Source organism: Pleuronectes platessa, chromosome 3, assembly GCF_947347685.1.
Source record: "Pleuronectes platessa chromosome 3, fPlePla1.1, whole genome shotgun sequence".
Taxonomy (NCBI): Eukaryota; Metazoa; Chordata; class Actinopteri; order Pleuronectiformes; family Pleuronectidae; genus Pleuronectes; species Pleuronectes platessa.
This window is the reverse complement of record NC_070628.1, coordinates 4064381-4092012: the sequence shown is the minus strand read 5'-3', so window position 1 is coordinate 4092012 and position 27632 is coordinate 4064381. Positions and strand designations below refer to the sequence as shown.

At 45.8% G+C, this 27632-nt stretch overlaps 1 protein-coding gene across 1 annotated transcript in view; it reads left to right on the top strand.

The window, feature by feature from the left end:
* LOC128436679 (voltage-dependent T-type calcium channel subunit alpha-1I-like) overlaps positions 1-27632 on the top strand; it is a 117310-nt gene that overhangs the window by 61131 nt on the left and 28547 nt on the right. The window contains 20 exon segments of the mRNA XM_053418483.1: positions 841-1180; positions 1268-1674; positions 7506-7657; positions 10193-10378; positions 11541-11658; positions 11768-11923; positions 13354-13441; positions 15042-15208; positions 18543-18613; positions 18857-18866; positions 18868-18946; positions 18949-19181; positions 19183-19245; positions 19247-19288; positions 19290-19355; positions 19526-19626; positions 21389-21512; positions 21670-21738; positions 26797-26975; positions 27134-27260. Of these exon segments, the coding sequence (XP_053274458.1) occupies positions 841-1180; positions 1268-1674; positions 7506-7657; positions 10193-10378; positions 11541-11658; positions 11768-11923; positions 13354-13441; positions 15042-15208; positions 18543-18613; positions 18857-18866; positions 18868-18946; positions 18949-19181; positions 19183-19245; positions 19247-19288; positions 19290-19355; positions 19526-19626; positions 21389-21512; positions 21670-21738; positions 26797-26975; positions 27134-27260 (2778 nt within the window).

The following is a 27632-nucleotide window of genomic DNA, read 5'->3' as shown; positions in this document are numbered from 1 at the left end:
TAAGCAACAACTGCGTCTAACCATCTTTGTGCTCCTCCTTATGTCAGTGCGATGCCATTTGAAGACCTAATATCCTTTCCACAAACGTCATGTGATCACAATACTCCACCAGAAGTTCTAAGATTGCCTCCTTTCCATTTTATTTTCAAAGGATTTCTGTTTTTCTGGGATTTCTTGTCTTCCTCGGTGGGAGAAGTATTTAGGTCACGGAGTTGCGAGTTGAGTTATTGCGTTTCTCAATGTTTCAACACAAAGAAACAAAGTGTTGTCGTTATTCTACTAACTACTTCTATGGTACAACAACTACTATGACTTTAAGACTTATTGTTATACGATGGCAGACGTTCACCTCTAACAGATCAATATATGGGCCTAGGACAATTTCATGACAAGTTTTGCCAAGTGTTGCAGATGATACAACAATAATTGTGTGTTTACCAGCTGGCTTTGTGTTCAGATCATTTTAGACAAATGACATTTCACCCAAAGAGTTGTGTGAATAGAATTACCTCAGATCTGACTGAATCTAAGCGTCCTTGTGAACCTCCTTGGGTGAAAAGCCCTTTAGATCCAGGCAGTCAGACAATGCTGACGCACAATTACTATACAAAAAGTTGTACCTTTAAATGACTGAGAGAGTTGAGCTGCGTGTGATCTGAGCTGTGTGACTCATCCCCTTCCTCAGTAGGACACAAACTTTACCCCTAAGAAAAGGCTTACAGAGAAAAAGTCTGATATAGAGTCACAGGAAATCTAAGTCGGGAAATGGTGACGTTTTAAAAACACACTGGGAACTTAAACACATACTCTAATTCTCTTTCTCACTCTTATCCACCCAAGATCGGTTCCTTCTTCATGATCAACCTGTGCCTGGTGGTCATCGCCACCCAGTTCTCAGAGACCAAGCAGCGGGAGCACCAGCTGATGCAGGAGCAGCGGGCCCGGTGCTCCTCCTCCTCCACGCTGGGCAGTGAACCCGGGGACTGCTACGAGGCGCTCTTCCAGCTGGTCTGCCACTGCATCCGCAAGGCCCGGAGACAGACCGTGGCCCTCATCAACACCCTGCGGGGGAAACCTCGCGGCTTCCGGGGCGTCGGGAGAGGACGGGGAGGAGGAGGAGGGCGGGAGAGGAAGGCCAATGGACGGGGAGGACGTGAGAGGAGAGCAGTGCTGCGCCACGGTTTGTACATTTCATATTTGAAGACGGTATAAGATGCTTGGTTTAACTACTTCAACAATTCGACCATCTTTATTTGCACCCTCTCAGCTCCTCCCTGTCCCCACCGTAATAAACCTGACCACGCCACACCCGGTCAACCCATGGCCCTCACCGCCGCCCCGGCATCAGACGGCTGCCACCGGTGCGCCGCGGCCCTGGCACTCACCGACGGTGTGGGCCCCGCTCGCAGCGCCACCAGTGGGGAGTCGGAGGAGGGCGCTGTGGAGGAGACGGACAGGGAGGGGGGGCAGGCTGGTGGTAACGAGAAGGACAAGAAAGAGGAGGACGGGTCGAGGGGCCGTGGCGGCTGCAACCCGAAGACGCGGTGCGAGGACCTGTGGTGCGACACCAGGATGAAGCTGTGGGGCATCGTGGAGAGCAAGTACTTCAACCGGGGCATCATGATCGCCATCCTGATCAACACCATCAGCATGGGAATCGAACACCACGAGCAGGTACACCCAGCTGCAGCTCTTCTCTTTATTCTTTTATTCTCTTTTTATTCTCTTTCTTTTCTGCATCATCTGTATAATCCTCTCTTTAAGTGGAAATAAGTTATTAGTCAATACATCAAGAGCTAGGTGAGACTTTTCTTAAACTCATGGGAATCTTCTGTCTCAGTAAGTAGAGAACAGTTCTCTTTCCCAATGGGTTACAGGTACAAACTATAGACTTTTGAATATTATCACATTTCTCTGGATCGACAAGTGGAAACAAATACTGACAGTCTCATTAAAACTCTGTGAAGAACTTTACAACATTATTAGAAACATGAAAAACTTTATAGGCTGGAACAAGTTTCACAGGAACAGAAGATTCCCTCGTGCCTTACCTCCATTAGCAGTAATGCTGTTCTTTATTGTTATTTATGTAATTACTTCTGTGTGTGTGTGTACTAGCAAGCTGAGGATGCAGGTTTATGAATGGGGGAATCCATAGCAGTTAAAAATGAAGGATTTTCCTGTTATGTGCTTCGTTGTTTGAATATCTGCAGCTTCCCTCTGACTGACAGTTATTTATATCTGAACCGCCCAGTTGACACATCATCATTCCACTGTCAAAGTATTTCCAACCTCTTTTTTATTATTTCTGCTTCACATCTATCACTGAACTCTTCTTCTTCTACCCTGTATAATGTGACTGTCAGGCCAAAGGAATCTGCTCGAGGCTGAGAACAAACAAACACGGAAAGAATGAACGCAGAGTACAGATTGTTCTCCGTCTTTTGGTCTCAAAAGGGGACTAGAACCTTCAGTAGAACCTCTAGAACCTCAGATCACACTCCAAACGAGGGGGCGTCTTTTAACTTCGACTTCTTTCATTCCCCTCTTCCCCCCCCCCCTCCCCCCATTTCCTGTCTCTTTGTGTCGCTCAGCTTTGTGCAATCTTTGTCTTTCCATCAATATCTTTTCACTCTGGCTTTGCCATCGCCCACTCACGCCTGCCACCGCCGCAGTGGTGGGTCGTCTCTCATCTCGGGGGCGGCTAAAAATAGAGAGAAGAAGAAGAAGAAGAGAGAGAGAGAGAGAGAGAGAGAGAGGCGGGGAGGAGGGAGCTGTGCTTCTGTGACGGGGGGGGGGGGGGGGAGGAGGGCGAGCTGCGATGTCTGAGCTGTTTAACAAACTGGAGTCATGCCTCCGTCTGTGAGAACAATGGCATCAGAGACTTAATCCGTCTCCGTCCTGCTGAGAGACACGTCCACCTGTCCACCTGTCCACCTGTCCACCTGTCCACCTGTCCTCCTGTCCACCTGTAAACCTGTCCACCTGTCCACCTGTCCACCTGTCCACCCGTCCACCTGTCCACCCGTCCTCCTGTCCACCTGTCCACCTGTCCACCTGTCCACCTGTCCACCTGTCCATCTGTCCACCTGTCCTCCTGTCCACCTGTCCACCTGTCCACCTGTCCACCTGTCCACCTGTCCATCTGTCCACCTGTCCACCTGTCCACCTGTCCACCTGTCCACCTGTCCACCTGTCCATCTGTCCACCTGTCCTCCTGTCCACCTGTCCACCTGTCCACCCGTCCACCTGTCCACCTGTCCTCCTGTCCACCTGTCCACCTGTCCACCTGTCCACCTGTCCACCTGTCCATCTGTCCACCTGTCCTCCTGTCCACCTGTCCACCTGTCCACCTGTCCATCTGTCCACCTGTCCACCTGTCCATCTGTCCACCTGTCCACCTGTCCTCCTGTCCTCCTGTCCACCTGTCCACCTGTCCACCTGTCCACCTGTCCTCCTGTCCACCTGTCCACCTGTCCACCTGTCCACCTGTCCTCCTGTCCACCTGTCCACCTGTCCACCTGTCCACCTGTCCTCCTGTCCACCTGTCCACCTGTCCACCTGTCCACCTGTCCTCCTGTCCACCTGTCCACCTGTCCACCTGTCCACCTGTCCACCTGTCCTCCTGTCCACCCGTCCACCTGTCCACCTCTCCACCCGTCCACCTGTCCACCTGTCCTCCTGTCCACCGGTCCACCTGTCCACCTGTCCTCCTGTCCACCTGTCCACCTGTCGCCTCGGAGCTCAGCGGCTGGTGTGAGGAGCAGAAAGGGAAATGAAAGTCAAATGCATGTGTTTGAGTTTCAGACACACGCCACCGACGACTTTGTTAAGCAACAACACAATATTGGAGCATATATCTAATATCTAAACTATATAATGATGTATGTATTGTTTCGACTGCCACAGAGCAATTCCACAACGTTCTATTGTCTCATTAAAGGTTTAAATATTCACCGAGCTGGAACATAGTTTGCACACATGAGCGACTCACATCCTGTCCCTGTGTGAATGTACCTGTAGTGACAACGTCCTCATCACTGTTGAATTATGCATCTGGAGACATATGGAAATGTTAGTGAGTCGGTTGTGTTGTTGCTGCTGAAAACAAAAAGTTAAAAATAAAACTTGTCAATCACTTTGTCGAGGTAAAAAACATCGAAGATTCATTTCTCTAATATTAGTCAGGAGAGGAAACTGTGTTTTTGCCCTCTAGCAGAACACGTCATGTCTGTAATAGATTTATTACACAATAAACTGGCAGTTTTTTAATTCCTGTTCAAAGTTCTATCGTGTAGAGAACTCCCATCAGCTCAGAATGGACCATGAATTGTCCTTGATGTCAGAAGCATGATCATAACTCCGATTGCTCAGGTGAGACGAGTCTTCAGAGGATTGAACATCTGCTCGGGGATTAATAATCCAGAGGCGTGACGGGCGCTCTGGATTAGAGAGAGGGATGGAGGGAGATCAAACAACGCTGCTAAACGCTCGTCTCTCTCTGCCAACACAAATATGAGAGAAAGAAATATCCAGATCGGTTTGAGCTGTGTGTGTACAAAAATACACAACAACACCCACATAGTTTCAGAATCTTTTTAGGGGGGGGGTGGGGGGGGGGGGGGGGGGGGGGGCAGCAGAAATAAAACCATGTTTGTTTTTCAAGAGCAAAGAAAAGTAGGTCAGAGAAATCAAAAATAAAATTATAATTGGGTTTTTTAGAGGAAAGTAAATAAAAGCACACAAAAAATGAAGATTAATGCAACACACAAGGATTCGAATTAGACAGAAGCTGAGACACTGTTTCTGTGAGTCTGTTCTTCAAAGACATCAGAAGACGATCAATGCATTGTGAAAAATAAACCCACCCACTGAACCCACCAGTTGCCTTCACCGACATATGCAACTCGCTATTGGTTTTTACGTCTCCATATTGGTTCGGTTGTTTTTTAAACTTTTTACTTAGCTGGTTTCAGAAGTACACAATGTTCACTTTCCTAAATCCGCTGTGAGTCCTCGGTGTGACATCATCCCCAGCTCTTCTTATCTTATCTTATTCCATACATCAGCCAACCAGAAAAAAAACGCACGTCCTCAGATCTGTTCCCAGGTCTGCTGTAATGGATCTCCAGGGACTGCCGGTGCTGTTCGGCTGGTCTGCAAACAGCGGTCGGCCGTCACATCGTTACCGACACTGGTGGCCACGCATCATTAGCCAGTGTTCTCACACCGCTAAACACTCATTAGTACCGACAAACACACACATGCATACATGCAGCAGTACAAATACACAAAGGCGACACACACACACACAGTGCTCCTTACTTCTGGGGCGGGGAAATGTCAGAAGTGTCATTGTTGAAGTTACACAGGAGCCGTGTGGAATAGTGACGAGCTGGAAATCATGATTGTGCCAAATTTAGCTCCGGGTGTGTGTCTCTGTGTGTGTCTCTGTGTGTGTGTGTGTGTGTGTGTGTGTGTGTGTGTGTTCTCCCTTATTGAGCAGAGCCAGACAGACTTAAGGGGGAATAGAACTCGAAGCGCCTGAAGAGACAGACATCGATTCGCATTAACAACGTGACAGTGACAGCCACTAACAGAGATTGAAGTATTATTGCAAAGCCAGATAGTAGAAGGCAAAAAAATTATAGATGAATACATCCAACCCTCTCCCCGCTGCCAGTGCAGAAGAGCTAACACCACTGAGTGGACTTATTACCTGCTGGCAGTGTGGGGAAGTGCTAATTTCCAATCAAATGAACAATTGCTTCTTTTTTTTTTTCCGGCTGGATTTATTACACCGGAGATTTCCCGACCGTTCCTCGGAGCAATTTGTTTCCGAGGTGCGAGGGAGAGAAAACGTTGGAGCTGGTTTAATGGAAGCATCTGCAGCATCCATAATTGATGACAAAATGTGTTATGTGCGAGTTAGAGAGGAGTAAACAGTGGGTGGTGGGGGGGGGGGGGGGTTGTGGACGAGCAGAGCAGACAATATTTAAATATAATACCTGACATTTTATTGCTTGTAAGTGTGTTTGTCGTTAATACTCTTTACACATCAGTGAACCAGGACATGATTGTAGGCTATATACTCTCTACTGCCTGAAAACTCATGTGTGTGTGTGTGTGTGTGTGTGCGGGTGTGTGCGGGTGTGTGCGGGTGTGTGCGGGCGTGTGCAGGGTGTGTACTTGTGTGTGAAAGCTTTTGTCGTCCGCTAATCGATTTGGACTTTTGGATCAATGCGGAGTGAAGTGTCTGATAACCAGACAAAGAGGAGATCAATAAACAGACGGGAGGGAAGCCAGTGACAATGTGGGGTCGAATCCTTTTTTTAATTTCTTGATATAAAACACAGTTAAGTCTCGACTGAGAGCAGCTGCTTGGTTTATCACCAACGTGACCATGTTCCTGCAGATGATCAGTCTCCTCTGTCGGCTCATTGTCTTCAGTTCCTGTCCCATATTACTGAACTGGCTTAGTTCCTGGTTTTGAGCCATTTCAATGTCTAACAGCATCTGTCACAATCCGACCTCTCAGTTGTCAAACTTTTCCCTGTTCCAGTGCAAACAGGTGATTTCACACCAGCCTTGTTTGGTCCCTGACTTTTCAGTTTAGTCTGATCACAGTATGTACAGAGCCTCAGAGCACGATCCAGACCAACGGACCAAAACATCAGTCCGACCCAAAGAGCTGCTCTCAGTGCAGATCAATCTGAACCATGTTATAGTTCATTTGTAGCACGAACATGCTTTTATGGATAGTTTGGACTTTTGCACAAATTACAGGAAGATGAGACGCCATTAAAAAAAACAGCTAAAGATGCAGAAGCAGCTCAAAGAATTGTGTAAAAACACTCAGCAAGTTATCTCAAGCATTTATGACTAATGTCCTGTGAGCAAGCTAAGTAGACTCTTGCCCAAACAAACTAGTATTATTGTTAACCTGTTAAAATGCTAATAGCAGAAGTGTTACTGTTCTTCTGAGGCTGCATTTCAAGACTGATTCCATCACGGTGACACAACCAGGCTTCATCTCAGCTCCTTCAAATGCAGCTGAGTGGAAGTACAACAAAACTAACGAGTGAGTGAAGGGACACAAAGAAGCTGAGGATGCAGGGATGAGAGGGGGACAGGTGGTCAAAGTGGACGTCCCCTGAATAAGGACACACAGAGAGATGAAAGTTTAGCTTAGTACCAAAAGTTTGAGGTCAAAAATGGCTTTGAAAAGTTATTGTATAAATTATAACACATTGAAATAGAAATATAGCTGTTGCTCTGGTGCCTGTTTGTCTAATTAGCTGTCAGGATGCAACACAAGCAGAGTTTTCACTTTGTAAAACTCTATCTAGTTTCCCAGTGTGTAATGAACCCTGCAGCCCCAGTGGCAGCTGAGTGGCCCTGGATGTTTGTGTGTTTGTCTGCTTGTTAACTCTCCCCTCTGCTCTCTCTCTCCCTCTCTCTCTCTCTCTCTCTCTCTCTCTCTCTCTCTCTCTTCTCCTCATCAGCCAGATGAGCTCACCAACGTCCTGGAGATCTGCAACATCGTCTTCACCAGCATGTTCTCCCTGGAGATGATCCTCAAACTCACGGCCTTCGGTTCGTTCAGCTACCTGCGGAACCCCTACAACGTGTTTGATGGAGTCATCGTCATCATAAGGTACAACTGAGGCTGATGACTCACTTCATGCATGCTAGACCAACATTATTGCCACACTTCAGCATTCACTCTAGGAATGAGCCAGTGGTATGAAAACAAGGTTAGAGGTTCTAGGCCCAATTTTTGTGCATAATCAATCAATCAATCAATCAAATTGTATTTGTATAGCCCATATTCACAAATCACAATTCATCTCATAGGGCTTTAACAGGGTGTGACATCCTCTGTCCTTAACCCTCAGCAAGAGTAAGGACAAATTACAAAAAAAAACTTTTAAAAGGGTAAAAATACGTAGAAACCTCAGAGAGAGACACATGTGAGGGATCCACCTCCCAGGACGGACAGAAGTGCAATAGATGCCACGTGCATGAAAACATCATCAAGATTAAAGTCTTCAAGATTAAAGATCAAAGTCTCTAGCAGCATTTGATGAGGGTAGACATCCCGAAGGACAACCCCAACATGACATGCCAAGGAGTTCCGCTGCAAGCACAGTCCATGCTCAGCAACCAGCAGGACCACGATCCATCATCCGGACCAGACGCCACTCCAGTCCTCAGTCACCGTCCACCGCCGCCCACCAGGACCCATCACGAGCCGCCACCGCGGTCCTGGTCCACCGCCCGTGCCCGATGCCAACGCGACACAGGGTCCGCCACACTGGATCCACCACTGCAATCCATGGTGCGGCCACAGAGGCCCTGGATCTGCGGGTGATAAAGCAAAGGGATTCTGGGGAAGGGGGATAGGGATGGAGAAGAGGAAGGAGAAGCTGGAAAGAGAAGCTCTGTGTGTCATGTGTCATAAATTCCCTTTGAGTCTTAGCGTCATCTGGGGTTTTTGCCTTGTAATCAATGATACAATGATACAGGCCGAGCTTGGGGGTACCCTGAGGCTCAAGGTAAATCTGACTGGCTACTGGTTTGTATGATTGTACGATGCAAACCATGTGGCCCACTCAGTGGATCAGCCATCAATACCTCTATGCCATAATGAGTATATTCAATACATGTCCTGTATATACTGTTTAGACTACACATCACCTTCAGAGGACCAAACAAACACTGACAGATGTACAGTAATTCGGATACATGCTTCTCTTAGTTTCCCCGATCATTATAGAAAAGACAGCCTGCCGTTAAATAATTCACGTCATGCTTTGTCAAACTGTCATCCGCCTCCTGCCGAGTGCAGATGTGCCACCTGCATGTGAGTGAATGTCAAAGTCAGACAGCAGTGAACCCGCTCTGTCGTGTTCAGGTGAGTGGCTCTGCTTTTGATCTGCTGCCGTTACCCCCTCCTTTCTTTTCCTCCCACAATTCATTTGGCTGAGCCCCGTTGTCTGTGTTCCCCATTACAGCCCTGAGATCAAACACACATCAAAGCCAAGTAAATGTGAACGAGATCAAATGTTGCGGCCTGTCACAGAAGATCCACGTTGATTGAACATCTCTACGTCCGTCTTCTCATGTCCCGCTCCACACCTCCCCGCTCTTCATCCGTCTGAATGTCCTCAGCTCTGAGTGGAGCCTTTGAAGGCCGACCTCCATTAGCAGACGCATTTCTTTAAAGCCCCTCGCTGATGGTTCTCTGTGCTCGTGTTGAACGTCCCACAGACCTTCAGGGAAAGACTCCTGTGATCTCTGGTGTGTGATTGCTCCTCTGCAACAAACAGCAATTGTTAAAGAGATTCAAATGTCCAATATTCAAAGAATTGTAAGTGGACACATTACACTAAGATATGATAAAACACGGGTTTTTGACCGTTTCATGTTCACCGTTCACGTCCCTATGGAAGGTGGCACACGCCAGAGAGTTCTTCATTTCCACTGGTGTGTGCCGTTACCCCTCTGGTCCTGCACCGCCTCCAATGGGGCTTGGATTGATCTGTATTTCTGCAAAAATGTCCGCCTCTATGACAGAGATCCCCAGAGAGCTGGAGTGATTTACAGGGACAGTTGGTAGAGAAGAGGAATTCTGCAGGAAGCTACTGAAAACCCTTCAGCAGCTGGATGGTCAAAGCCACAAAGCATCTGAGGCGATGCTCTTGGGTTCTGTTCAGCAGCTACACCTTTATTCAAGTATATATAAAAAGAAAGGTGTTGTGGTGCAGCACTTTTATATTTTTTAACTTTTGCTATCACACGTCATTCACACTGTGATAGAACAACAAGGACACTTTGACTTGCTCTATCCCTCGAGCCTCAGCCGCCCTGTTTGGGTTTAAAGTGAATTCTAAGTAGAAATGTGGGGGCTTGTCTTTCTCTCTCTTGCTGAGCCTCAATCATCTCTTCACCATCATCCACACGGACCTTCTAGTAAGTGGAGGACTGAGCCACAACCACAGTCCCACCAAAATAACAGCATGTAGTTCAAAGGCACAAAGGACAACCTCCAACATGATCAGACAACTGAATTAACAGCTCAGAAAGGATCAGAAGGATTCGATGCAGCTTCTTTGTTGACTTCTCTGTGTTAAAGGCTGATTTAGAAGTGTGTTCCTCTTGTCTGTGTGTTTTGTGTGTATCTGATCAGTGTGTGTGAGATCGTGGGCCAGTCGGACGGCGGCCTGTCTGTGCTGCGGACCTTCAGGCTGCTCAGGGTCCTGAAGCTGGTGAGGTTCATGCCGGCGCTGAGGAGGCAGCTCGTGGTCCTGATGAAGACCATGGACAACGTGGCCACCTTCTGCATGCTGCTCATGCTCTTCATCTTCATCTTCAGGTGAGGGTTGACCATGTGCGTGCTGCATGAGGACACCTGTCTTGTTCTGAACCTCGTCCTGCTTCTCATCGCCCGACACATGTGCAGCTGCATGAAGGTTGTTTCTTTCAGCAGTGATTTCTTTAGACTTTTTCAGGGGGATGGAAAAGAAAGCGCTCCTTCTTTTACCTTGTGCTTTTCTTTGCTTGTGTGTGTGTGTGCCGAGCTGTGTGTGTGTTTTTAAAGTCCTTTGCATCTGCTCAACAGTTGCTAGTGAAATGCAGGTCGCAGTGTTATTAACCCCGGGTGCAAAATAATGAGCAGACACTTGAAAATCTGGTTAAATAACTAAAGAGTCGTCATCCGCAGACAGCTGAAGATACTCAGCCCTGTGATGGCAGCACTCTGAGAGCATAAAAGGTCTCTCGGGGGATAATCAATGGCCGACGGCTTCAGTGTCTTTGTTTTCCGTCCCTTTTCATTCCTACTTGCCACTCGAGCTCGGCCCTTTGATTTCCTAAGAGGACACAACCCTGAGTTAATCACAACTTACTCTCAAATCTGTATTTTTATGTCTTCAGACGCACAGAAGGTCAGTTGACAAGTTCAAGCACTTAATCTAGTTCAAACCCAGCATCTTTTATAACATAGTTTCATTCTGGGTGAAGTCTGAGCTCTTAAAGTGTTGAGGTTTGATAACTTGGCTTTTCAGAACATGCTCGTGACAGTGTAGATTCCACGTGCTGGTTGCAATCACTTTTCCTCATAGTGTTCACAGTTGGATTCTGTATTAGGACTAGTGGATACCCTGCAAAGAAGGATTATCCATTTCACAACTGCATGCAATTAACTGCAAATCAAAAAGACCTATTCTATTGCTTTTTCATGATAAGCACGGTGCTTTGCTCATCATGTAAGAGACAACACATCCATGGAGGCAGAGAGCATCTTATGTAACAGAGCTTTGAGGCTCAGTCAGATTCTTACATTATTATTCATCTTCATAATCCCAGAGAAGAAAGTGCAGAAACAACCGCTAACACACAGACATGTATATAAGAAGAAGGCATTTATAAAATCAGAGACAGCCAAGACATATATTAAATTATTAGTCCAGTAAGAACATAGTTTGCTGTTTCTGTGTTTCTGGTATAAGCACCTAATGGCTGTGGTTGTGTTGCAGTATCCTGGGGATGCACATCTTCGGCTGTAAGTTCAGTCTGAAGACAGAGACGGGTGATACTGTTCCAGACAGGAAAAACTTTGACTCCCTCCTCTGGGCCATTGTCACTGTGTTCCAGGTAATCAACACTTCACTGCAGAGAAATACAGGAACACACAACCTCAGCAGTTCTACTACACAAATTAAATACACGGAGGTGACATTCTTGTGTTTCCTTCTCCTATCAGATCCTGACCCAGGAGGACTGGAACGTGGTTCTGTACAACGGCATGGCAGCGACCTCGCCGCTGGCAGCTCTTTACTTCGTGGCCCTCATGACCTTCGGAAACTACGTCCTCTTCAACCTGCTGGTGGCCATCTTGGTTGAGGGTTTTCAAGCAGAGGTAAGGGAACACGTTTTGCCGGCAGGAAATAATCATATTTCCACGATGTCCACATTTTAACTTCGGTCTGATGGCTGATGGAGATTTTAAGCTGTCAGATTTGAAGGGAAATCACTTTCCCCCCCTTGAATTTCTCTTTTTTCTATATCTGAGTTATCCATATCCTCTCCTTCCATCCCATCACTCTGCACTTGACGTGTTTTTCCGTGGACAGCTGACATCCATCTGTCTGTGAAAAGTGCAGATCTTCACCTTTGGCAGGGACCTTTGCAGCTTTAATCCGTCTGGGCTGTTGAGTCCTGCTGATTTTTCCATAATGTCAGAGCGGAGCAGATTGATATGAGCCGAGGAACTGATCCTAATGGACCGAAACCACCAGATGCTCGTCTAGACTCCTCAGCTTCTTGAAGCCGGCGACTCATCGTTCACTGCTGAGTTGATAACGGGGCGATCTCGTGTAATTCAGTACATCACTCATGTTCTCATCCAGTGAACCAGAAGCCATTAAACTCTATGTAACCTGAGAAAATGTCTGATAATATTACACCTCTTGGTTACATTATTCAAAATCATATTTATACTGAATAGGAATGAAAACAAATAAATGAAACAAAAAAATAATTGGGGACAATTCCCTCAAATTTTCTATTATTAAATTCTGAGATAACTTTTATTTCTGAGGAGCATAACTTAATAAAAGTAGCCCAATAATAAAAGGGTCATGTCCGTGTTGTCCTGAAGAAATAATAACTACTCCATAGGCCACACTTATGATTTAAGGTTATTTATCAGAGGCAGTTTGAGGATAATCATGATGCTTTAAAAACAACAGGAAGTCGTCGGTCCCAGTGGAAAACATGGCCGTCAACTGTCAGACTTCTCATTGGAAAGCTGTCGAGTGGTTGAATAACCCAATCGGGTTTTCACACGCCGATCAAACATGATCATCTTCTCCGTGTGTCTCTGTGATGTTCGTCCTGGAGGAGAAACACGGACACAAATCATCTTTTGATTGATCTTCTTTGAAAACAAACAAACAAAGCACATCCCTCTGTCTCTCCCTCCGTCTCTGTCTCTCCATCCGTCTCTGTCTCTCCATCCTCCGCTCATCCTCTGTCTGCAACACACGAGGGATTATTGAATCAAATCAAACATCGTGACAACTGACGGGGGGGGGAAACCCCATCGGTCCTAACCAGATCTGTGGGGTCACTGGAGAAGAGATTGAGGTTCCACTGATGGAATCATTTAAGACAGGACACAGCTCTGTGCCACGAACAGACCTCATCAGCAGTTGGTCGTGGGTGGGAGGGAGCAGGGACTTGAACCGGTGTCTCGAGTCACACGAGTAGAACGAGCCTCGTGAAAAAACGATTCCACCTTTTCTCCCTCTCTCATCCTCTCTTTGTTTCTCTCCTCCTCTTCTCCAGGGTGACGCCAATCGATCTTACTCGGACGACGACCGCTCGTCCTCCAACTTCGACGAGAGCGAGAGACACGACTCCATCAAGTTGTCTGGTGAGACCACGAGTTTCCTTTCCGAAGCTTTTATCCCACTCAGTTGACAATTTACTAGGTTCATATGAAATGTCAACACAAAGGTCAAATTTAAATCATAGAAATATCATAGAAAAACATCATTTTTTACCTATTTAGCATTCATCCACAAAGTTTCATGGAAATACGTGAAGTTGTTTTTGCGTAACCTGCTGAAAAACAAACAACAACAACAACAGAGGTGACAACAGATCTTCAAAAAATCGTATTTCTTCACTTTATGGTTATTGTGAGCTATGAAGTTTGTTTGAATGACGTTCATTGTGATTAATGTAATAAGGTTTGTTATTAACGGTTTCAGTTTCAGAAATTCAAGCTGAACATCCTCCCCTGGCGATTGACTGTAAATTGAAGTGTTTGTGAAGTTTTATTACCAATAAACCAAGTACAGACAATATTTTTCCCTATCTTTAATAATCTAAATTTCAGCATAAAATACGTGTCTGTTCATTTAAAGTGTCACAAACACAAGCACATAAGCAAATGTAAATTCAAATCACGATTTCCCAAAGTGAACATTTGTTCAAGAAAAAGTACAGTTTGCCTTTTTCAATTGTTTGTTTTTTCTTACTTTAAATGATCCTTGGGTTTCTGTGTTGACTTTGAGTTTGACTCAGCACTAACTCCACAATCCAAACCACAGATTTCCTCATTTAAGTCAGAACAGAACAAGATGCCCGACAATCTGCTCGCATCTCACATTTAAGTCTTTGTGTCCCTGCGAGGCTTATTCCAAAATAAAGAATGCTGAATTTGCTCAAACCACAAAAAAAAAACTAAAGTAAGACACTCGTCTCCGTGCCAGAGGCTTACCAACTTGCAGAAAGCTGGAGAACAGCCAGCGGTCTTCAAATATGAATGAGATCTATCTTTATCCAGAGCTCACAATGAACCTGTTCCAGATATTCAGCCTCCGTCAACAAACCCAGCAAACAGCCGAGTGCAGAGAAGATTAAACACGAGTTCAGAGACGGGAGGACTCACTTCCAGACAGAGGGAGTGGGTTTCTGATGCAGAGGACATGTGATCTCTCACCCGGCTCTGTTTTCTCTATAGATGGACAGAAAACAAGTGTTCAACTTGAGCTGTTGTGGAGTTTTAAAGAGGCTCTGCACCTTTTTCTGCCTCTGAACCAGCGACAGGTTTTCCTAAGGTCATAGCGATCTGATTCTCTTGTGAACATTATAAATCTGTAACACCCATTAGGCAAAATACATTGGACTTAACTAACGTCTTGAGTTTTCAGCTTTCGAACATTTCAGTATTCTAAATATATAAAAAAAAAACATCCAAAATACTTTCATGAGCTTGGCACTTCTCTGTCCTTCTCAATTTTAAAATGTGCTTTTCCTGTGATGGCTCCTTCTGCTTCCTGCAGATCAAATGTAATTCTGGAAAATGTGTGAGATCTGAGGGGGAAATAGAAGCAGACTGAATTTATAAAAACTTCAGGAATGAGCTGATTTGGCAACATCATGTCCAACTGTGTAAAAGTATTTCAGGATATGTGTTTTGAGTGAAAAACTGATCTCCTTCTGTCCGACCCCCCCCCCCCCTCCAGACCCGAGGATCTGCACCCTGACGCCCAATGGCCACCTGGAGCTGGGCGCCCTCTCGGGACCGCGAGGGTCCTACTCCTCCGAGAGGCGGAGCTTCGCCATCGAGTCCAGGAAGAGCAGCGTGATGAGCCTGGGCAAGAGCAGCCTGGAGAGACGCTCCCTCTCTCTGGTACTCATCCACACACGGACTGTGCACTTAGACTAAATCAAGCGGCACTTAATTGCACACACACACTTATAGATATCAGTTCCATTTCATTAAGTTTTAAGAGTTATTCCCTGGGGACACAATGATGAAGGAAGTTAAAATGTCCTGGCTCCACCCACCTGAACCAGATCCGCCCCAACACTTAACAGCTTCACCCGTTAATTCACCAAGTTTGGTCATTGTGTCGCTTCTCATGCTAGAAGGTGGCGGCAAAGAAATGTGGAAAAGAGAGAAATGGTAAATGGTTTTAGATTCATACAGCGCATTTCTAGTCTTGATGACTCAAAGCTCTTTACAGTACAGTTTTACATTCACCCATTCACACACACACACATCCATACAGTGCATCTATTAGCAGCACTTTGATATTCTATGGGGGGGGGGGGGTGCATTCAGGGTTCAGCATCGTGCCCAAGGACACTTCAGCATGCAGATGGGTCCGACTGGGGATTGAACTGCCGACCTTCAGGTTGGAGGACGACCACTCTACCCCCTCACCCACAGCCGAAAGTCAGATCGTATCACACTATTGGAACCGATACACAACACTACACAAAGTTATTTTGTCAAAACGGCTGCAGTAGAGTGTTTTGTTGCGGTTCTCCTCGTTCTGATGTGATCGCTGCTGCACCCTGCCGCCTGCACACTATATAGTGAACATGCACACGTGCACCCAGGAAACACACAAACACAGTACGTGCACACAACCCAGCGTTGTGTTGAGCCTAATGAACCGAAACCTCGAAGAAGAAGAGAGAGGAGCTGAGACACTTCTACTGGGTTGCCATGGCAAAACTTCTATTAATTGACTGTTCCTATCCTCTGTTTATCTGCAGCGAACGCTAGAGCAGCAGAAAAAAGAAATGACAGGGAGGGGTAGAGAGTGTGGGGGGGGGGGGGGGGGGGGTGGGGGGGCAGTGGAGGAGAGAGACGGAGGAGGAGGTGAGGCATAGACAGGACGATGAAGAGGAGTAAATGACACACAGAGGGATGAGGAGCTGGAGTTTAGAGACGCTCACGCTCTGACGCAGAAGGAGGTGAAGACTTCACCAAACATCCTTCAAATAAAAGCATCCCCGGTTGCTTTGTGAAGAATGTTTTTCCTGCATTTGAAACATCGGCGTCTCTGTTTTATCATCTCTGACCTCTGATCAGCTCCATTTGTTTCGCTGGGCGGTTTTGTTTATTTCTCTGGATGATAATGACATCAGATTCAGTTGTGTGTGTCTGTCGCTGCTGCTGCTGCACAATCACAGATTCATTCATCTGTGTAATGGGCACTCTGCTTCACCGGGGTTATTTGTCCATGTGTCTCTCCAGAAGAGGTCAGACAGTGAATAGATTATGATGAAAGAATGTTGATCCAGAGAAAATTGGAAACGAGAAGTTGATGGATTCTAGTGTTGAACAGTCTCCTTAGGAAACCACATTTATATCCACTTGATCCAGAGCTTTACACATAAGCTGTTTCCAAATTCTAGAGCCACCTCCCTCAACGACAAAATATGACTTTATTATTTGAAAGGATCCTTCAAACGTGTCCTTTAGTCCCAGAGCAACCAAGGATCCAATGGGTGGATCCCTCTCAGGCCCAACATATCCCAGAATTCATTGTGCTTTGGTTTCAACTCAACCAAACAGCTAATGATACACATTTTAGAAAAATAAGGTTTAATGGGCCTATGTCCCGTCCTTTGATCAAGTTTAGTAAAAAATCTGTGGAGTAGTTTTTGTGTTGTCCTCCTGACGAACACACAAACAAAACCAACAGAGGGTGTTGGCTTGAAAAAGGAAATGAACAAAGAAAAGATAAGAAATATGAGGAACAAATATAAAAGATTGTATCCAGAATTACATGCAGCATGTTCAGCACATTGTGTGACCTGAAGTCTGGATCATAAATTTAACACTTTTTTCATGGATATTAACAAGGACAGGATTTTAGTTTCTCCGGCTGCTCTGTGTCATTAACTGAGGAACAAATTGTCTTGACAGAAAAAGACACACACACACACACACACACACAAGACACACACACACACACACACACTCTGTCCTCTTGAATGATCTGCAGTCGACTGACGTGTTATTTAACATCCAGCACTTCATCACAGTTTCTATAGAGACGGCTCTATAGATGCACTGATTGGACGGCGTGGTGTGGAGTGGTGAAGTGTGTGTCCCAGAGTAAAACACATGATTAGCTCGGTGGTGTTGAAGGGATCAGACACGTGGAAACAAACAGAGCTGGTTAGGTTCCTTTATTAAGTGGAACTGCCACTCAGGGGTCTGCATGTTAAACGTGGTGACAACCCCACTGAGGGCACGGCAGCCTCATCGTGAAAAGACCAGTGTGTGTTTCACCTGTTCGGCCTTTTACCTCCTGCTGTTGTTCCACTAACTCCACACATGCATTATATTTACATACTGGTCCCACTGTGGCTTCCAGCTGTATCAGACTGAACTGGGTTTGCTGGAACGGGTCAAACTACAAGAAATCTCATTTAGCAGATTCCTTTCATTTCAACCTTTCCCTAGTCACATTAAGATCTGGAGGAAAACTACAAACTGAAACCGATTGAGGAGATTTGATTCTGTTGATGGGGCTTTAACTGCACTTTGGAAGGTCTGTGTGAAGACACACCTGAAAAAACACACATCTTAGGAATAGGTCAAATTGTCCAGATTGAGGTGTGTTTCAAACTGAGCCTGTGTTCAAGTACATCGTCTCCACTGGCAGTATCGGGGGGCTACAATGAAAACCGAATGGGGGCAACCGCGACATTCCATGAAATGTCCAATAAAAGCATTCCCCCCCCCCCCAATAAAAGGCTCAGATGGTTTAATCTGGGTGTTTGCTGATTTTCTCATTTACTCATTTATAAACGTAGAACACAGGTTTAAAACCACCAGGGCTACCAGACTGATTGTTTTAATTAGCTTGCAGACAAATGGAGCTGCTATAAAAAGTATGATTCACTCACGTACTTGTTCAGAGACACTTACGCCCACTTTTACTCACTTTGAGAAACGTTCAGAAGTAAAGAATTTCTTTGGGATGTAGTGAGATGAGATAAAAGAACTTGAAGTGTGAGTCCACAGGGATGACATGTAGTTGTTCATCCAATAATGTCCCATACGTGTGATTCGATAACTGTTCATATCAAACTCTTGTTCCACAGATATCAACATGAATCCACTCTTCCTGCTGTGACCCCTACTTGTACGTTGTGGTAAATCCTCTCCGCCTCTGATCCACAATATTTCCTCTGATCTGCTTTTGTGACTCTTGCAGCGCCACGGCCGCAGTCCCAACTACCACAACTGGGGGCGCCCTTTCACTCCGCAGTCTGCGTGGAGCCGCAGGTAGAGAATTCAATTTACCATCAGCCGCAGAGTGCAGCCCCCACCTTAATGAATTCTTAATACCTTCATTAAGCCTTTTATTAGCTACATGAAAACATCGAGCCCCCGGCTGTTGTTTTGTGATGTGATTACCTTCATGACTAAATGCTAAATATTTAAAAAATACAGTTGATTGTCTCTTTATTGATCCTTGGTTCATGAATATTTAATACTTCTAAATTATACTTTTATTCTCCTCTGTAGATCGAGCTCCAAACAGCCTCGGTCGGAGGAGCTACAGGTTCGGTGGAGCTCCTCTGGTCGGAGGCAGCCTCCGTCTGCACAGCACCACGCCTCCCCCCACTCCTACACCTGTGCCGCCGAGCAGGAGTCCCTTCTCTCCCACCCGCCCCACTCCCACCATCCTCTACTGCCGCACCACCCGCCCCCGCTGTTCCTGTCCAGACACTTTTCTGCAAAGACGGATCGCCGGGCTCTGTCCCTCGAGCTGCCTGAGCTGCTTCAGGCGGGAGGCCAGCCCCCAGGCCTGCCCCCCCACCACCCAGAGCCCGGGAGGAGGAGCGGGTCCGGGGGCAGGGGGCTCCATCACAGGAGGGTCTGGAGCCGGCTCTGGTTACGGAACAGAACACCGCAGACTGTAACGGCAAGGCTCCGGGTCTCCACACCCATCTGATGGACTGAGGTCTACCCTCAGGTCAACGCTCGAAAAGACAGAACAGACCTGGATGAGGAGATAGACTATGTGAGCAACTCACCACTGACTTCTCCTGTATTCATTTACTCTTACTTTGAGTATAAGTACTGTCGTTTTGGCTGCTGATCCATGTGCTACTTGTAGTATCAGTTATTGATTTGTTTCAACACACACCTCTTACATTCCTCTCATCTCTTTTCCCCTCACGTCTCCTCCAGAGTATTTGTTTCCGTGTCCAGAAGATGATGGAGATCTACAAGCCGGACTGGTGTGAAACCAGAGAGGAGTGGTCCGTCTACATGTTCTCCCCCCAGAACAAGTGAGTGCTTCACATCTTCAACTTGGGATGAACTTTGTTTTTATAAATCCTATCAACCTGTGTTGGCAAGTTGACAGACTTCATGCAGATTTGGGTATTTTATTAAACCATGTAAGATAAACATTAAATGAAACTTTCCTGGATCATCAGTTCATCATGTTTGGAGAATCAATCACAGATGAGTCCTTTTCCCAGAGGAACCAAGTGTGAAGAGATGATGTCCTGATAATGTGGAGGAGCATAGAAGTGAAGAGTCAAACCAGTGCTGGCTCCTGGTTTCACAAATGGCTCGTTACAGGGATGTCGCTCTATATTTCCTTCAAAGCATTTTTCATCTCCGAGACATTGACTCTGGGCTCCGAGTGTGTGTGTGTTTGTGTGTGTGTGTGTCTGTGTGTTCATGTGTTTGTCAGTGTCACGATGTTTTCCCCCAGCCGTCAATCCATCGCTGGTGGAAAAGCAACATGAAAGAAAACTCACTCACTGGTTCACGCGCCCGATTCCCTGCGCGCTGATAGCCACTTAAGTGAAGCCAGGCCCCAGGGCTGTGTCTTGGCATCCTGGCAGGTGCCATCTGTCAAACCGAGCCTGTGTGTGTGTGTGTGTGTGTGTGTGTTGGCGGCGAAGGCCCCAGCGTTAGGCCTTATCTGCAGTTAGATGTGTTTGTGGATGACTTTGAATACTGCCCGTGCTTGTGGGAGTCAGTGAGCATATGTGCATCTTTGTCTTGTTTATGCCTCAGCGGCAGTTTGTGTGTGCGAGTGCACGGAGGCACGTGTGTGTGCGTTCGCCCTCAGGAGCGCACCTGAGCAGAATTAACGCAGACTAACAAATCAAAAAGGAGAAAAAAGCAGACAAGTTGTGTGTCGGGCCAGCGAGGCCGCGGGGGGGGGGGGGGGGGGGTCGATCAATATCAGCTGACAGAGCTGCCAGATTTGAATCCTTAGATAAAGGGACAGAGTTGCCGGGTCCGGAGGAAAGATGGAGTCGGATTAGCACATTGATCTCCTCAGTCAGAGAGCAGGTGCTGCAGGAGGTGGGTTCTCTTCTCTTTAGAGGAGAGGAGCAGAGGGGATGTGAGCTGCTTTCTGCTTTCACTGGCTCCAGATCTGCTCTCTGACCACGTTAGAGTTGGATCCACTTTGACTGAGTGTCTTTGTGAGACCTCAGATCTGTTTGTTTATGTCTGTACGTCAAGAGAAGCTCCACCTTAGAGTCACTTTCTATTATGATGAAAAGAAAAATGTGTTTTATCTTGTAAACACACAATTATTGAAGTAATGACCAATTTAAAAACTGATTTCCACTATTAAATAGTTTGAACTTTTAGCCTTTTGTCTTAAATATACAAACTATATGATTAGGTGGGTTTCAATTCTGTTCATTTAACTCTGTAGTTATTTTAGTTCTTTCTTAATGATTCAGATATTAATACACTCTGATAAAACTGACATGGAGCTGATAACTGATCAGTCTGTGGTAAAGACTGTGGAAACTGTCTCTATAGAAATCAGCTTCCATCTTGATTCTCTACTCGGACTCTGATTTTTCCTTTCACCTGTCGGACTTAACATCGATCTTAAATTCAATTCATTTTGATTTTACAAATTCTGAAATGTAACTTGTTGAAACCTGCAGAAACAGAAGCTTCACTTTCTGTTGTGTCGTTTGATTAGAGGCGTTGTTGTCTTGTGTTGATTGATGTTTACTTGTTGCTGCCTCTCCTCACTCTTCCTTCTCCACCTCTCTGCCTGTCTCTCAGGTTCAGGTCGCTCTGTCAGTCCATCATCGCCCATAAGCTCTTTGACTACATCGTCCTGGCCTTCATCTTCCTCAACTGCATCACGGTGGCTCTGGAGAGGCCGAGGATCCTGCAGGGCAGCCTCGTACGTACCTGATTCTTCAGATCTCTGACTGATAAACTTTAAAATGTCCTAATATCTGAGAGTATCAACGAGCCTTGGACGCACTGTGAGAAATACTTCAAAACAAATACAACAAATACTTCAATTCTACCACTGTGAATCGATTTTTCTCTTTCAGGAACGACTGTTTCTCACCGTTTCCAACTACGTCTTCACCGCCATCTTTGTCACAGAGATGACTGTCAAGGTAAAAACCTTCTTCCCTCTTCCTCCTCTTCCTCCTCTTCCTCCTCTTCCTCCTCTTCCTCCTGTTTCCCTCCTCCGCTTGCTTCACTTTCTCTCATCACGCCCTTGTCTCTCTCCTCTCTTATGCATTACCTTTGTACTTTTTCCTCTTTCCCCTCTCGACCTGACCTCCTCGTACATAGCTCATCTCCTCCTCCTCCTCCTCCTCCTCCTCCTCCTCCTCACTGATATCTGCTCTCTCCCTCTCCTCTCCACTCGTCTACTGGAACTCTTCCTCCTATTTCTTATAACCTCCATCTCCTCTTGTTGCTCCATGTCCACTTCTTCCCTCTCTTCATATCCCATCTGGTTTACTCTTCTCTCTCTCTGTTTTATCTCTCCATTCTTAGTTCTTCCACTCTCCTACTCTTCCTCTCCATCCGTTAGTGTCTGCACCTCCTCCGACCTCCTTCCGTCTCTTCCTTCTTTTTCTCAACAACTCTTGGGTTCAATCAGTTGCACATGTCCCATTAGCGATGGCCGGATAGATAATGAAGTTAATTAGAAGGCTAGCGCTCTTTAGCTACTCCCAGACCTCCCATCAATAAACACACACAAACACACAGAGACACACACACACACACACACACACTCACATACTGTTTTTTAATCCACTTATCTGCCGACAAGAAGACAGGGCATCATCCATTATTAAAGGCCGTGCCCCCCCCCACCCCCCCCCCCCCCCAGGCCTCCTCCTCATTGGGTAGAAGTCCTGTAGTGATTTATTTATGAAAGAGGATAATGGAAGACATGTGTACTGCAGTGAGATGTAGATCCTCTCAGCTCTGTGGTGGTGCAGAGTTCACGTGTGCCCTGTATATGCATCTGGCCCCGGGTTGAACCTCCCTTGTTATTCATTCTCTTCTCTATCTTCATCTCCGGCTATTAGCATCTTTACTTGCGTCCTTTTGCCTCAATCATCTTTTCAATCGGTCACATCTCATTGGCTTCTGTCGTCTCTGTGCTTCTCCTCTGAGTCATCTCACAGCGAGTCTGTATCCGTCTCCTCTCGTTCGCCCTGTTTGAACCGTAATTGTTCCGGCTCCGTTGTTATCTCTCTCTCTCTCTCCACGCCGCTCACTCGACTGTGGTCTCCAGCGCTCCGCTGCCACTCAAGCTCTTATCTCAGATCAGTCGATGGGCTGCAGCTCTGACTCTCAGAGCTACTCAGGGAATAATGATTTTCCTTTATTTAGCAGGAGATTAAAGGGAAGGTAAGTGATTCTGTACTCATGACTACAAACTAAATATATCCCGACCTTCACTATGTTCAAAATTCTCGTTGTACAGAGCATTATTATCATTATTTTCCCTCTAACTCTTATTCCCCCTCTCTTCATCCTCTTCCTCTCTTCCTCTCTCCCTCCCTCCCTCCCTCCCCTCTTGTTTGCTGCTGGTGCATGCTGGTCCAGTGGGATCTCTCTCCAAAGAGCACTAATTAAACAATCGCAAGTAATTAAACAGAGTTTCCTCTCCGAGAAACACTCCATCACACAGACGTCCTGTCCACTCACAGGTTTTCAAAGGTCACTTCTGGGGACATTACGAAGACGTACATATTTATATTCCTGGACGATTTGTTCCTCAACTTAACTACTGACACAGAAATCTGCCTTTTCTCAACTTGGGGACAAGTCTTTTGTCCCCATGTTGGTCAAAGTGTCCCCAGTTAACTGGTCTGTGGTGCCAAGTTTGTCCCTGAAGACAGAAACACACACACACGCACACACACACAGTATTGATCAGAGTAAACAGTGTTACCTGCTCACAGCCAGTCTGACCTTGAGCACGGGATTCTAATTAGAAACAGGGAGCGGCGTGTCAAGCTGTGTTCCACCCCCCCCCCCCCCCCCTCCTTTTGTCTCACACACAACGCACGCACACACACAACACACAAACACATTCACAGGTATACAAACCACTGGACTCTAAATTAGAATGGACAACTCGCACCATCGGGAAAATGTCCCAAAATACAGAGCTGCCATCTTGCACCTAACAATTCCAGAAAGTCCGTCTGTGAGTCGAGAATCTTTCATCTTATCTCACAGCTTGGCGATTTGGACAAGAGATGCTTCAATATTCAATATATAAAGTCTATCTCCTTTGGAAGATAGACTGAGACATTCTTACAGGAAAAAACTGAATTGCTCCTATTTTTTTTTCTCTTTGAGCAAGACATTAAATTTCCACTGGAGTTCCTGAAGCGTGTTTTGGTTTTATTCTCTTCACAGCGTTTATGTTTGCTGAAGGAAATGTGACCTTAGCGTAAATATCCTCTGAATAAAGTTTTTTAAATATGCGAACGTTAATTAATTAAAGTGAAAGCTGATGATGGATGAATGCATCGTGATGGAACGTCAGCTTTTGGATTTCGTTTAGGAGCTAATGACGGATGACCCCTGGCCCAGAGTCAAGTTTTTGATTTGATTATATTATAAATATCGTTTTTATATAACTCACAAATACTGCTTTGAAAAATCGAATGTTCTAGAAACTTCACTAGAAATATATATTTTTAATTGAAAAGAAAGAAACTAAAGCATTACTCACATTTTAAACTTCATCTACAGATTAATTTATGGTCATTTTTTATGTCTCAATCATCAGATTACAGAAAACAGCTCTGCATTGCCACATTTTCTGCTCAGTGAAATTTTTCCGATGGTGTTAGAGTTTAATTTAAATCTGAATTTAATGTGACACTCGCCCTGTCAGCCAAAAGGGCGGCTGCTGGCTTTGATGGCAGCACTGGCATCGACCCACCATAGATTTCCCATGCATCATGTTTTATCATGGTGGTATTTGATCTGCGTAATGGAGGCCTCGCGGCACTCAGACGGTCCCTCAGGGGCCTCGTGGAGCCGGGGGCCGTTAATAACCAACAGATGTGTTATTATTGGAGCCTGTCAAAACACCACAGAGGACTTTATCTGCTGGAAGAAGACGGTATGACGGGACGGAGGATTCTTACTCTGAAAGTTTCTGTCCACGTTTACCTGTCAAAACAATGTGGAGGAGATTTCCTCGCTCTCCCCCTCCTCTCTCTCTCTCGCTTCATCCCTCTGTCCTCGCCTTTCTCCCACTTCATCTCTATCTCATCCCCCCCTTTTTCATTCCTTCTCTTCATATCATATACAACAATTCAAGGAAAAGCTTTTCTTCTCCCCCCGACGCTCGGGGGGCCGACGTTGCCTCTTTCAGAGTTAGCACTCGCTGCCCCCCCCCCCACCGCTCACTTTGAGTTACAGCGGCGACAATGTGGAGAGATCTCCCTTCCTCTCTCTCTCTCTTCATCCCTCTGTCCTTGCCTTTCTCCCACTTCATCTCTATCTCACCCCCCCCCCTTTTTCATTCCTTCTCTTCATATTGTGTTTGTGCTTTTCTTCTCCCACCGATTGTATCTGTTATACCGCTTTCCCGCCTCTGCCCCCCCCCCCCGCTCACTTTCAGTTATAGTCATGCTGTTTGTTCACAGGTGGAATCCGTTGTCGAGGTTTTCCAGCAGAGTTGATACGAGCGTTTCTAACTTAGAATGGCGTCACGAGGGAAAAATTATTTTATCGCCAATATATAATCGCAGGTTACCGACTCCTGTCTTTTCAGTTGAGTAAAAGAAAACTGGAAATCCACCGAGTATAAAATAATTCACAGGCTGATTCTTGGAAAGTCGCCTGTTTAACATTCGACAGCTGCAGCCGACGGTTTCCAGTGGAGAGCGGAAAAACTTCTCATTAAAATTTCAACATGTCAACATCCGTCAACTCCACTCGCTGCAGAATGTTCGGCACAGATGGTGGAAACGTTGTGGATCTGACGCGGCTGAAGGAAAGTGTGATGTTCTGTAAAAAAGAGAAATGATGGTGGTGTTGTTTGGGGAAAACAAAGCACATGGATCAGTGACGTAGACGTGTTGATATCACAGGAGAGAGTTTTTTATTTAAATGTTTTAAAGGAGACATATGATCAGTGTTGCTTTCCCTCTAATGTGTTAGAGGATTTTTGGAAAGTGTTACTTTACCAGGAGCTAAAAAACCAAGTGTTTGCGTCAGAGGCTGAAAAGAGGAGCTGCAGCGATTTGAGCAGAATCTCCTTCAACACTTTACAAATCATTTTTCACTGGCAGCACATAAAGATTCAGAAAATGTCTTGTACCTTTACCATCATCTTACATCCTCTCGATATTTTTGTTTTATATTATCAACTGGTACCTCTGGGCCTCCATAATTCATAACTCTGTCATGCACGATAATTATTTTGTGTGGAAATTGAGGGAAAAGGACAAATCAATCACATTCAGGGACTTCAGGGCCTTTCCTTGTTATTGCCGTGGAAATTGTCGAGCAGTTGTCAAATGATGTCGCAACGCAAACATCTGCTGAATATCATTTTCCCAGAGCTCTTCTTCATCTTGAAATAAACCAGTGCAGACATTCACCTCTTTAAAATGAGAAGAGTCTGATTTGAGAGGATTTGGGGCTCGGTGCCGTGTCAGCAGATTAAAATTCTGAATGGAATTTAGACAGTAAAGCTTTTCCTTGAATTGTTGTGATTAAATCTGCAGTCAGCAAAACTCAAGAGTGGGTTTTACTCCACAAACAAACCCAGACCACTTTGATTTTGCTGAGAATCCATCGCTCCTGAATCCATGAGTCATATTTTGAACGTAGACTCTAATCGCCTTTCACTTCCACCTCCTCCCTTCACCTCCTTTATCTCTCTCCTTGTCTGTTCCTTCTTCTTTTAAAGGTTCCCTTTCTAACATTGGGATAAAGGAGCTGTTGCTTGTCTTTCTTCTCCTCCCTCGGTACTTTCATCTCCTTGTATAACAGGGTTTGGGTTTAACACCTCTCTACCTTCATCACACTCTCCTCCTCCTCCTCCTCCTCCCTCTCCTCCCAGATTTCCGGACTTTCATGTTTAAAATCTCCTCTCTTCCCCTGAAATCCCTGCGTGAGGAGCTGCAGAAATCTGAATATCAAAGTCACCAGCGTCTCTCTCTCTCTCCCGTCCTCAGGTGGTGTCCATGGGTCTGTACCTGGGGGAGTCGGCCTATCTCAGGAGCAGCTGGAACATTCTGGACGGTTTCCTGGTCTTCGTCTCTCTGATTGACATCGTGGTGTCCATGGCGGGCGGCGCTAAGATCCTCGGCGTGCTGCGCGTCCTCAGGCTGCTCAGGACACTGCGTCCTCTCAGGTTGGCTGGACAAGCCCCTCCCACTTTAGGCGTAGAATAATGATCCCTAAAATAATAGCTGTTTTTTAAATGTGTCGACAGAGGTTGGATTTATTAATATGCAGTGGGAGTTTGTTCCGAATCTTGAGTGTTTTATAATCCTGGTGTTTGTCCTTCAGGGTGATCAGCCGGGCTCCGGGCCTGAAGCTGGTCGTCGAGACCCTCATCACGTCCCTCAAACCCATCGGCAACATCGTCCTCATCTGCTGCGCCTTCTTCATCATCTTCGGCATCCTCGGCGTTCAGGTAATCATCATCAGATATAGATTTGTGTGCCATTCTTCATTTTCTTTCTTATTAATCGTGGGATCTCACAAGCCTTTAACAATTCATGACTTCTCTGTGCAAAAACTTTAATCAGGCCTGTTGGAGATCTAATGTGACCTAACACTAGGTTGTGTTTTCTACCAAAACAAAGAACGAGCTGCGTTCAAGCAAAATCTTCTTGCAACCTTATCGATCCTTCACGGGACAATATGTTCATTTTTGAATTCATGGGCCTCAGATGCAGGTCGACCTGAAACACCTGTGGAGCATAAACCTCCTTTATCAACATATTGAATTTACATGTACTGAGATCAGACACATCCATTAAATGCCAGCAATACATATCCAGTT